Raw genomic sequence first — 11,919 nt, 5'->3', positions numbered from 1 at the left:
AATTCATACATCCAGGAATAACTTTGTATGAGGAGGAGGAATGCTGAAGGTTGTAAAAAAAAAAATCAAGATGGAAGCACCAACTCTTTTAAAATCTGCTTGGAAGCATCTGAAGATCACCTGCATCCAACCAGATCCATGATAGCAAACCTATGGCATGTATGCGACAGGTGGCACACAGAGCCATATCTGAGGGCATGCAAGCTGTTGCCCTAGCTCACATCTGTTCTGCCTGACTGGGCTCAGGCAATGCGTAACAGTCCAAGGAAAAGAAATCAAACACACACGTGCTCTACTAATTCAGCAAGCTTGTATTAAATAAACAAATAAGGGTTACTCAAAACAGTCCTTAGTGTCAAGAAACAATGATGTTGCAAGGCTTACTTCAGCCACATACAAAAACACAGGAAAAATCAAAGAAAGACAACCTGGAATGAGCAAAGACGTTTCTGGAGTCCTTTTGAATCTTTGGAGCAAACAGCAAGTCCCAGAAGTTTCACCTCCCACGTGTCTGAAAAAAGCTGGGTTGAAAACTCCAAAGGCACGGAACAGAAACTTCAGAGCAGGAACCACAAAATAACACAGATAAACAGCCAGTTTGCCTTGTGCCTTTGCTCCCTTTTATACCTTTAGCCCTCATTAAGGGAGCCACACCCAGCCCTCAGTATAAGAACCACACCCAGCCCAGGTGCTACTCTGATGACTTGTAATACTCCTTCAATCGATCCCTTCTTTGCATAGCTCTTTGGCTACGCAGGTCCATATATTGATCTGCAGAAGAATCCAAGGACGAAAGACTGTCTGAGGGACTGCATGCCAAATCCCCTGGGCTGTCTGCTGAATCCTGCAAACCAGTGGCCTCGTCCTCCTGGCTGTCTGCCACGTCTTCCTGGCTGTCTGCCACATCTTCCTGGCTGTCATCCAGGCTTTCACACTCACTTTGTGCCGCGTCTCTCCCATCTGTGGGAGCAACGGCTGGCCCAGGCCCAAACACAACAACGTCCAGCATGCATATGCGCTCTGACCACCTGATTTTCAGATGGCTCCGCTCACACCACCCCTCACAGGAGTCTCCACGCAGATTTTGGATGCCAGGTAAGTACAAGGTTTCCATTGAGACTTTGGAAGGGTGTTTGGCAGGGGAGGCTGTTTTTGCCCGCTCCACACTTCAAGAAAGCCTCTGGAACCTGTGGAGGGCAAAAACCAGGCCTACCGGGCTCGCCAAAAGTGATGAAATGGGCTATTTCTGGCCTCCAGGGAGGCTGTTTTCACCCTCCCCAGGCTCCAGGAAAGCCTCTGGAGCCTGGGAAGGGTGAAAAACGGGCCATTTCTGGCCTCCTGAGGCTTCAGGGTCCAAACTGGGGTGCACGGGAGACTGGGCACACATGCACATACATTGTTGGGTGGTTGCACACACATATGAAGGGGGGCAGAACAACATTGAATTATGGGTGTGAGCATGCATGCGCACTAGCACACGCGTGCACACAGTTTCAGCACCCAAAGTGAAAAAAGATTCCCCATCATTGAACTAGATGGTTGGTGATTTACATGACCTATGTACTGTATTAACCATGCATCCCCTCATAATTATACAATAAAATTATAGTGTACAATATTTTATGTTAAGCAAGAAGTGAACTTTTAAACTTTTCAAGATGAAAGCTCTAGAAGAAGTCATATGGACCAGAAGGTGGGTTATGGTTCAGTTTACATTTTTGGTTTTTGAATTAATGCTTTATATGTTCTCTCTTTCTTTCTTTCTTTCTTTCTTTCTTTCTTTCTTTCTTTCTTTTTCTTGATGACTTAAGCTTAGATTTACCAAATGCTAGAGCCAATCAAGAAAAAAAATGGACAATACAGTTCATCAACTGAATGTAACCCTGATTTCAAATTACTTTAAAACAGAATCAAATGTTCAAAACAAATTATTTTTCAAAATAACAATTCTTGATTGCTGCCTTCACGCTGGCAAGGTACAATATTGCTAGTTTGTAAAAGACTTCGTCTTTGCAGCTCTAAGAATTTCAGTCGATAAAATCTATATTCTGTAAGAAGGTATAGTTCTTTCTAACCAATAAAATGTTATGGTCCTCCTGATATTGCCTAATACTATAGGTTGCTTCCCAAGCAAGTTGTGTGTGTGCTTGCAGTTTGGATAATTAAAGAAGAAAACTATTGCTTTTTTTTTCAACTGTCCATTTAAGGTAAATCTATTTTGTACTTTTAGCTTTTGAGTATTATTTATTATTGTTGTTGTTGTTGTTGTTATTGTTACTATTAATTAGATTTGTATGCCGCCCTTCTCCGAAGACTCTGGGCAGTTCACAGGGTACAAAAGCAACACAACATTAATTTTATATTGGATCTTGCACATATTTATTTCTGATCTGCCTGTTGACAAAATTTAGTGATTTGATCTGATACAGTGATGTCTCGTCTTACGAACCCCTTTGTAGGGATTGTGTAAGCCAAATATTAGCTATGCTTTAGGATATACGCAGAGACAGTTATCTGAAAAAGCATGGTGAAGATTTGCCCAGAGACAGTGAGTCATACAATGGCCATGAACTTTTCACACAGTAAGAAAAAACCCTCAACAGCACTCCTGGCACGAGATAAGACACTGGCAGTGTGATTGGCTGGCAACTCAGCTACCGATAGGTGCATAAAGTGAGAATTTAGTAGCCTATCATAAGCTGTAGATGATACCTTTTATAACCAATTAGAAGCTTAATAGAAATAGCCAATGAACAGTTAGGTATCTAGAAGCCTTATTTTTGCATATAGAAATAGCCTATGATAACTAGCGTATTCAAAAGTTTTATTATTAGCCTATAGATTTGAAAAACCTTATATTTGTAGCCTATAAGAAACGTATATTAGGAGAAATTAGACTTGTATTTAGCCAATAGAAAATTACTAGCTGAAACCCCTTCATTTGCATATGAAGGGTATAAAAAGCACACCTGTAAACAATAAAGCTTTGTCACTTTACCCAGACCATTGACTCCGTGTTTCATTGGTAAGCACTAGTAATGGTTTCAGAATCGGGCCTCGTAAAGTGAACCATCACAGGGTTGTCGAGACCCCCGTCCAGCGGGGATCGCGTCTCGTCACCCCTTGTCATATGAACTTTTCGAGATACGAACCCGGGGTATAAGATTTTTTTTGCCTCTTCTTCTGAACTATTTTCACCTTATGAGCCCAAGCTGCAGCCGCTGGGATGCCCCACCTCTGGACTTCCGTTGCCAGCTGAAAGCTCCCCTCGCTGAGAAACCCCACCTGCACCGGACTATAAGATGCACCTAGATTTTAGAGGTGGAAAACAAGGAAAAAAGTAGTCTGAACCAAATGGTGTGGTAATATATTATTTTATAAAATACCAGTGTAGCAGAATACTTTTTACAAACATGTACACTTTTTACAACCATGTACACTTTTTACAAACTTCAAACCTGGCAGCTTTAAGACTTGTGGACTTCAGCTCCCAGAATTCCTCCTCCAATCATGCTAGGTAGGGTAATTAGAAAGCAAAAACAGTCCCATTTTGATTTCCTCTAGCACTGACCCAAACCAGTCAGTGCTAGAGGAGCTCAGCCCTCACTGCTCTTTAGAACAGTGTTTCCCAACCTTGGCAACTTGAAGATATTTGGACTTCAACTTCCAGAATTCCCCAGCCAGTGAGTGCTGGCTGGGGAATTCTGGGAGTTGAAGTCCAGATATCTTCAAGTTGCCAAGGTTGGGAAACACTGCTTTAGAAGACCAGATCTGAAGATAAAACTCAAATGCTTTGGCCACCTAATGAGAAGGAATGACTCACCGGGGAAGAGTTTAATGCCGGGAAAGATTAAGGGCAAAAGAAGAAGGGACCGACAGATAGTTAGGTGGCTGGAGGGGTCACTGAAGCAGTAGGCATGAACTTGAATGGACTCCAGGGAATAGTAGAGGACAGGAAGGCCTGGAGGATCATTGTCCATGGGGTCGCGATGGATCGGACATAACTTTGCAACTAATAATGTGGAGTTTTATGCATTTTCACAATCAATGCATAGGTAGTCTTCGAGTTACAAACAGTTGTTTTTAAAGCAATTTTAGTGGTGAATAAGAGCAACTCACGACTGAAAGTTTCAGCCATCACAACATTTCCACAGTTATATGAATATAGAAACATAGAAACATAGAAGACTGATGGCAGAAAAAGACCTCATGATCCATCTAGTCTGCCCTTATACTATTTCCTGTACTTTATCTTACAGTGGATACATGTTTATCCCAGGCATGTTTCAACTACTGTGGATTTACCAACCATGTCTGCTGGAAGTTTGTTCCAAGGATCTACTACTCTTTCAGTAAAATAATATTTTCTCATGTTGCTTTTGATCTTTCCCCCAACTAACTTCAGATTGTGTCCCCTTGTTCTTGTGTTCACTTTCCTATTAAAAACATTTCTCTCCTGAACCTTATTTAACCCTTCGGCATATTTAAATGTTTCGATCATGTCCCCCCTTTCCCTTCTGTCCTCCAGACTATACAGATTGAGTTCATTAAGTCTTTCTTGATATGTTTTATGCTTAAGACCTTCCACCATTCTTGTAGCCCGTCTTTGGACCCGTTCAATTTTGTCAATATCTTTTTGTAGGTGAAGTCTCCAGAACTGAACACAGTATTCCAAATGTGGTTTCACCAGCGCTCTATATAAGGGGATCACAATCTCCCGCTTTCTGCTTGTTATACCTCTAGCTATGCAGCCAAGCATCCTACTTGCTTTTCCTACCGCCTGACCACACTGCTCACCCATTTTGAGACTGTCAGAAATCATCCACATGCTGCAGGCCTGTTTTGCCCCCAGTGGAATCTGCTGATGAAAGCTCCTCTGACCAAGAAGACATGAGTGACAAGGAGGAGGAGAGTGTGGCAGACAGCTCAGAAGGAGATCAATTATCTAGCTCCTCCTTGGATTCAGAACAAGAGTTAATGATACAGCATGCGGAGAGCGATGCATAGGCAACAACAACTGAGAGATTATTATCAAAGAAAATGAGTCCACCTGTGGTTGGGTGGGGCTGTGGTAATTAGTGAGGCTGCTATAAATAGCAGCCTGTGGGTTTGGCCATTGTGGAGGATTATCTGATCCTTGTGTTTCGTGACTGCTTTACTGACTTTGACCTTTTGTGTGCTGATTTTCCCCCGCTTTGAAACTAAACCAGAGCAAAGTGTGTTTCACTTGGTGAAAGAAGAAGGACTGTGAATTGCCTCACAGCTGCAAGATAAGCATCACAGAACTGATAAGGGACTTGTACCAATTACCAGTTTGTTTGGAGACAAGTGCTCTTTGCTATACTAAAAGAGGGCTTGGTTTAAGTGAATTTTCATTATAAAGAACATTGTTTTGAATTTTCAAACGTGTGTGTGTCTGAAATTTGTACCTGTGAATTTTTGGGGGGATTCTACCACAGAGCCCGACAGAACAGTAAGTTGCTCCAAAATCTTTTTGGCCTGCCTGTTTTTTGGGATATCTGTTTTTCCCATTCTCCAGTGCCTGGGAGTTCCTGCCTGTGGCAACCCTTTGCTTTCCCATACCACCCACTAGCTTGCTTACCTGAGGTTCACCTCTTCCCATTTAATGAGCTGTAGAGTTCTGAGATTATAATAGCAACTGGGATTGCCAAGATTGCTACTACTAAGCAATGTGGTCATGTGATATCATATTCTGCAACTGCATTGCTTAGTGACAAAAATTCTGAACCCAATTCCACACCATAGCCAGAGAACTGCCTGTAATTAAGGAGCATAAAATTACTTAAAGAGCATAGAATTACTTCAGTGTAGAATTACTTGCAGTTTAGGATTACTCAAGAGTTCTGGCCATCAGAGCATCTCCATAGTTACATGAATCTAATGTGGGTCCTTAAGTGCCTGGATCACAATTACAACTTTGCAATGAGCTGCAGTCATATGATCACAATTTCTGATGTTCCTCGCTAGCTTCCCACCGCAAAGTGAATGGGGAAGCAGGCAGGAAGTCAGAAGTTGTTCTGCTACTTTTCCAGGAAAAAGTTTATTTTTCCCCCACACCAATCAAATATGCAATATAATATACCATCAATCTTAAAATACAATACAATAATAAATTTTTTTGAATTGGGTATTCATAGAACCGGGGTGGCGCAGCAGGTAGAGTGCTGTACTGCAGGCCGCTGAAGCATTTAGAAATAGAAAAAGCAGCATTTTTCTAAGATTTCAGAATATTCCAGAAAGCAAGGAAGAAGACCTCCCAGAATTGATGCTGGAAATATTAGCTGGCATAAGGAAAATAGTAAATATGAGATATTAAGTCAGTTAGACAAGGTTTACAGTCTACACACCAACTCTGCACATAGTTCCCTAGGGAGGTACATATAATATTTATGAAAAAAATAGGAGATGAATTTTACAACAAAACACTGGTCTATGAAAGGAAAGAAATAATTACACTCAGATAGATACCATGAAAAATTAGAGATAAAAGAAGAAATTACAATTTCCTCTCCTCCCAACTGATCAAATAAAAAATAATTTTTAAATGACTAGGTCTGGTGGATATGCTAATAACGATGCAAGAGTTTAGAATAGACTACATAGAAGAAGCCAGAGATTTTTACAAACAATATATAAGGGGTGAAGATGAACAAGACAGAAGAAGGGGGAAAAGAAAGTCAGAAGGAGAAAAGATTAGAGGAGAAAACCAAAGAACAGTCAAGAAGAGAGAGGACAATAGAAAAACATGATGAGGATATATGTCTTTTCAAAAACAACCACAATAAAAGTACAGTGATACCTCGTCTTACAAACTTAATTAGTTCCGGGACAAGGTTTGTAAGGTGAAAAGTTTGTAAGATGAAACAATGTTTCCCATAGGAATCAATGGAAAAGCGATTAATGCGTACAAGCCCAAAACTCACCCCTTTTGCCAGCCGAAGCGCCCGTTTTTGCGCTGCTGGGATTCCCGAGGCTCCCCTCCATGGGAAACCCCACCTCCAGACTTCTGTGTTTTTGTGATGCTGCTGGGGAATCCCAGCAGCGCAAAAATGGGCGCTTCGCTAGCACCGGAAGTCCGGACGTGGAGTTTCCCAGCGAGGGGAGCCTCAGCAAAATTGCAGCATCACAAAAACACGGAAGTCTTTAAAACCCCACCTCCGGACTTCCGTGTTTTTGTGATGCTGCAATTTCGCTGAGGCTCCCCTCACTGGGAAACCCCATCTCCGGACCTTCGTTGCCAGCGAAGTGCCCGCCTAAACTGTAACTAAACCAGGCGGTAACAACCAATGAGGAACTTACAAACCTTCCACAAATCCTGAGCGTCTCTAGGCAGAACCCCAAAGCATTGGTTGCTGGGCAGGGACATAACATAAACGGTGTTAGTGATCATATTATAAGTAAGTGCATTCTCTTTGCTGACGATGTTAAACTATTCAATATCACCGACAATACTTCCATCCTTCAAAAAGACCTACACCATGGTCTAATAACTGACAACTTCAGATCTCAACCAATAAATGCTCTGTCTTACACATTGGCAAAAAGAATCAGAACACAAAATACAAACTGCAGGACACAACCTTGTAGATGACCCTCACTCTGTTAAGCACCTTGGAGTACTCATATCTACTGACCTAAGTGCCAGAGCCCATTGTAACAATATTGTCAAAAAGGCACTAAGAGTTGTTAACCAAATCTTGCATAGCTTCTTCTCTGGCAATATTAAACTGCTAACCAGAGAATACAAAACATTTGCCAGACCAATCCTTGAATACGTCTCACCTGTCTTGTACCAGCACTACATATTGGACATTAATTACAATTAATTGGACATCCACTATATATTGGACATTAATTACAATTTCACAAGAGTCCTCCACTCCTCTGCTCGCAACCGAATACCTTATTCCGCCAAACTTGAAATTTTGGGCTTAGAAAACCTAGAGCTAGGTCTCCTTTGATCTGATCTAAATGTAATTCATAAAATCATCTACCACAATGTCCTATTGGCCAATGAACACTTCAGCTTTAACTGCAACAACACACACGCACAAAATAGAGTCAAACTCAATGTAAACCGCTCAAAACTCAACTGCAGAAAATACGACTTCAGCAACGGAGTGATCAATGCATGGAATGCTCTACCTAACTGTGGCTTGTTCCCCAAACCCCAAAAGCTTTAACGTTAGACTGTCTACCGTTGACCTCATCCCATTCCAGAGAGGTCTGTAAGAGGCATGCATAAGCGCATCATCATGCCCACCGTCCCTTTCCTATTGTCCAAATTTACCAATGCCTACTTGCTTTTGTTTATGTTTATACCATCCTTATTATCTTGCACATGTTTTCATAAATAAATAAATAAAATAAATGTGTTCTGGCACAGTCAGGGCTCTAGAAAAGAAGGGACATGGCAAGAATCTGTCTTTTGTGTGTGTCCCCCTCCTATAAAAGAACAGCTGTAATGACAACATCTGAGGAATTGGTTGGGCAATAAATTTCTTTGGGTTCTGAAGGAGGGGCTGGTAAGCAAAGAGCTGCTTTAACTCTTTGAATGCTGATTGTCTGTAGACAATGCAACCTCTATTGTCTGTAGAGGTCCATGCAAATTTAACTCCTTTCTTCATCAGTTACGTCAGTGGCGTGGCTTTATAAGCAAAGTCTCATATAAATTTCCAGTAGAAGATAGCATTAAAAATCACAAGTTTTCTTGAACTTCATCGGATGCTTGAAATGATTATCCACAGCGTTTCCAGGATCCAGCACTGCAGGTGTAACAGGGAATCTAGCAAAAGTTATCTAGCCCGGCTTGTAAACTGACCCTTCACTACAGAGTCGGTTTAGTTTACCACCCCGGAGGAGGCCTCCCTTCTAAACAGCGCCCCAGCCCATTCCTTTTGTCCGAGCTCAGCCTAACCTCTTCCTTTCCCCTCAGCCAGAGCAGCTAAACTACAGGCTCTTTGCAGGCCTCTTCCCGAGTCTTGTGGTTGTTCAGCTTCATGACGCGCCGCACTGCGCTCGCCCATTGGCTGGGCCACGTCCTGGTTCTCCCTCGTGGGACTCACGGAGGGAGGAGCGGAACCGGCGTGGCGACCGGAGCATGCGTCATTTTGAGGCAGTCTCCTTTCTGGCCACGTCTGCCGGGTGGTGTTGTGTAGCTGGGGCGCAGCAGTAGCAGCTGTTTTAACTCAGCCCAGGAGCCGGGGATGCGGGGGAATTCTCATGGCGCTTTGGGCTGCCGCGCGCGCCCTTGGACGGGGTCGCCCTGGCTGCAGCTGCTGGCCCTCGGTTTGCTCGTGCCGTTCGCCTTCGCCTGGGAGAGCGGCGACTTGGAGCTCTTCGACCTCGTGGAGGAAGTCCCACAAAACTTCTATGCTTTCCTCGGCGTTGAGCAGGTGAAGAGAGAAGCGCGTCTAGGCTATTCGTGGCTTTAGGTTGGGCCTTGGAAGTTCCTTTGAATCCCGGGGCGCCTGGAGGCACTGCAGAGACCAAAACGGGTTTCTGGGGCTTTTTTTTTTTTTACGGTGACTTCCCCGCGGGACATGGCCTGCAATGCCTAGTATTAAACCAGACTTGGTATTTCTTGTAACGAGATCATTAAAGTTGCTTTTTAACTCAACAATAAGTCTTCTAAAACTTTGCGCAGCTCACGTGCCCTACGCTGTAGCTGAACACTATTGAAAGGTGCTGGCTTGAAGAAGGCCGGTGTTTTAATAGTTAGACATCCTGTTTTTCCCCCCCCTCTTTACATTTCCATTCACGGTATCCTGGATCTGATATTCTGTATGATCCGGCTTGATTGATTTCTTGCTATTCAAACTTTCAGCGGTATTGCAGAGTTATCCCTTTTTCTTGAATACTGTGACTAAATACAATATTGACCTTGAGTTACGACCACAATTGAGCCCAAAATTGTTGTTAAATCAGACATTAATTGTCCCATCTTATGATTTTTCTTGTTACAATTGTTAAATTAATCACTGCAGTTAATAAGTTAGCAACCTGGTCGTTAAGTGAATCGGGCATTCCAGTTGGCTTTGCTTTTCAGTAAGTTACAAAAGGTGATCACATGGCTTTTTGAAACAGCAACAGTCATAAATATGAACCGGTTGTCAAGCAAATGAATTTGGGTCATATGATCTTGGCGATGCTGCAAGGACCATAACTGAAAAACAATAATGTTACTTTTTTCAGTACCATAGTAACATTGAATGATCACTAAATAGGTTGATATAAATCAATGACCACCAATACCAGTTTTGCCATTTCTATATATGTAAAGTGTAGCTGTCTCCACTGATCCCCTTCATATATTATCACACAGTTTTATTTATACATCACTGGGATTTCTGCAGTTTGCAGAGTATAATGAAGTACAATAACATAATCATGTAAAACATAAACAAGATTGACATCCTTGTTCTTGAATGATTCTGCTTACTATTAGCAAAGGGGGAGGCGAAGAATAATAATATTAATATTTATACCATTATTAATAATATTCCTCTAGGAAGCAAGCTTGTTAGTGGCTTAAATTTATAACATGCCCATCCAATGAGAACAACTTTGAAGGCTGGTCTCCAGAAATATCAAATGAGACTTAGACCTGTACCTTACCTTTTATCCTGCTTTGTATGTATCTATAGAATTGTGTGTTCAAAGTTGACTTGTGTTATAAAGTCATTAATATTAGATTTAATTATTATTAAATATTATTATTAAATATGAGTAATAGATTTATGTGACTACCAATTCACACATAATGGTATATGGTGAAGAAAAGTACTCAGTATTAAATTTAGGTGGATGGATTTAAATATTTTGGGGATCAATATGGCATGCAATTATAGCAACTTTTCAATAACTCTTTTTAATTTTTGTTCAGTATAGTTCCATTTATTTAATTCAATCTTTATAGTCTCTCATTTTATCTGTGATCCTGAGTGGCTCCTAAGAGAAAACTGAATAAATATATAAATAGTATTCAAAACGAAATGATTATTTAAAAAAACCCATAAAAGAGCAGGAGAGTGCCAAATACAACTTCACACACAATATTTTAATATTAATAGTGTGATATTTTTTGTAACACGCATCTTGTATCAAAGTATCACTTTCTTGGGCTCATGTAATGTAGAATTTTAAAAATGTAATGATGCTGACCTATGATCTAGCACATAATATTTATTTATTCAAAGGAAAATCTGTAAACATTTCCTATAGATCCACTTCCCCAATTGTTAATATTGCCCCTCTGATTGTTTTACTTTGGATAGCAGGAAGAACATCCACTTAGAAAGATTGTACTGCAGCTAGCTACTAGCTACTATTTTTTATTTTCAGTGGTATATAAGTGAGCCTTTAAGCATTCTTGGAAATATGGTATTTGCAACAGATGTTCTTCTGTCTCTCTCTCTCTCTCTTTCCCCTCTCTCCTAATCTTCCTCCCTCCCACTTAGCAGAGACTCTAGGCCAGTGGTGGCGAACCTTTTTTTCCTTGGATGCCGAAAGAGTGTGGGCATTTGCTATCATGCATGTGCAAGTGCCCACACCCATAATTCAATGCTTGGGGAAGGCAAAAACAGCTCCACCCGGCCCCTGGAGTCCCTCTGGAGGTAGGAAATGACCTGTTTCCCAACATCTAGTGGGTCCAGTAGGCACATGTTTTACCCTCCCCAGGCTCCAAAGAGTTCCCTGGATTCGGGAAAGGGTAAAAACGCTCTCCCCCATCCTCCCACGAACTCTCTAGAAGCCAAAAGCGCCCTCCCAGAGCTTCGGTGTGAGCCAAAAATCAGCAGGCTGGCACACACATGCATGTTGGAGCTGAGCCAGGGCAACGGCTCGCATGCCAGCAGATATGGCTCCACACGTGCCACCTGTAGCACCCGTGCCATAGGT

At 41.8% G+C, this 11,919-nt stretch overlaps 1 protein-coding gene across 1 annotated transcript in view; it reads left to right on the top strand.

The window, feature by feature from the left end:
- The first annotated feature begins 9,129 nt into the window (after positions 1-9,129).
- Positions 9,130-11,919, top strand: part of DNAJC1 (DnaJ heat shock protein family (Hsp40) member C1) — a 136,571-nt gene continuing 133,781 nt past the window's right edge. The window contains exon 1 of the mRNA XM_070727325.1: positions 9,130-9,416. Coding sequence (XP_070583426.1) covers positions 9,228-9,416 — 189 coding nt within the window. The 5' untranslated portion in view covers positions 9,130-9,227. The remainder of the gene's footprint in view (positions 9,417-11,919) is intronic.

Source organism: Erythrolamprus reginae, chromosome Z, assembly GCF_031021105.1.
Source record: "Erythrolamprus reginae isolate rEryReg1 chromosome Z, rEryReg1.hap1, whole genome shotgun sequence".
In the NCBI taxonomy this organism is placed as follows: domain Eukaryota; kingdom Metazoa; phylum Chordata; class Lepidosauria; order Squamata; family Dipsadidae; genus Erythrolamprus; species Erythrolamprus reginae.
This window is presented reverse-complemented; position numbering and strand designations above follow the sequence as displayed.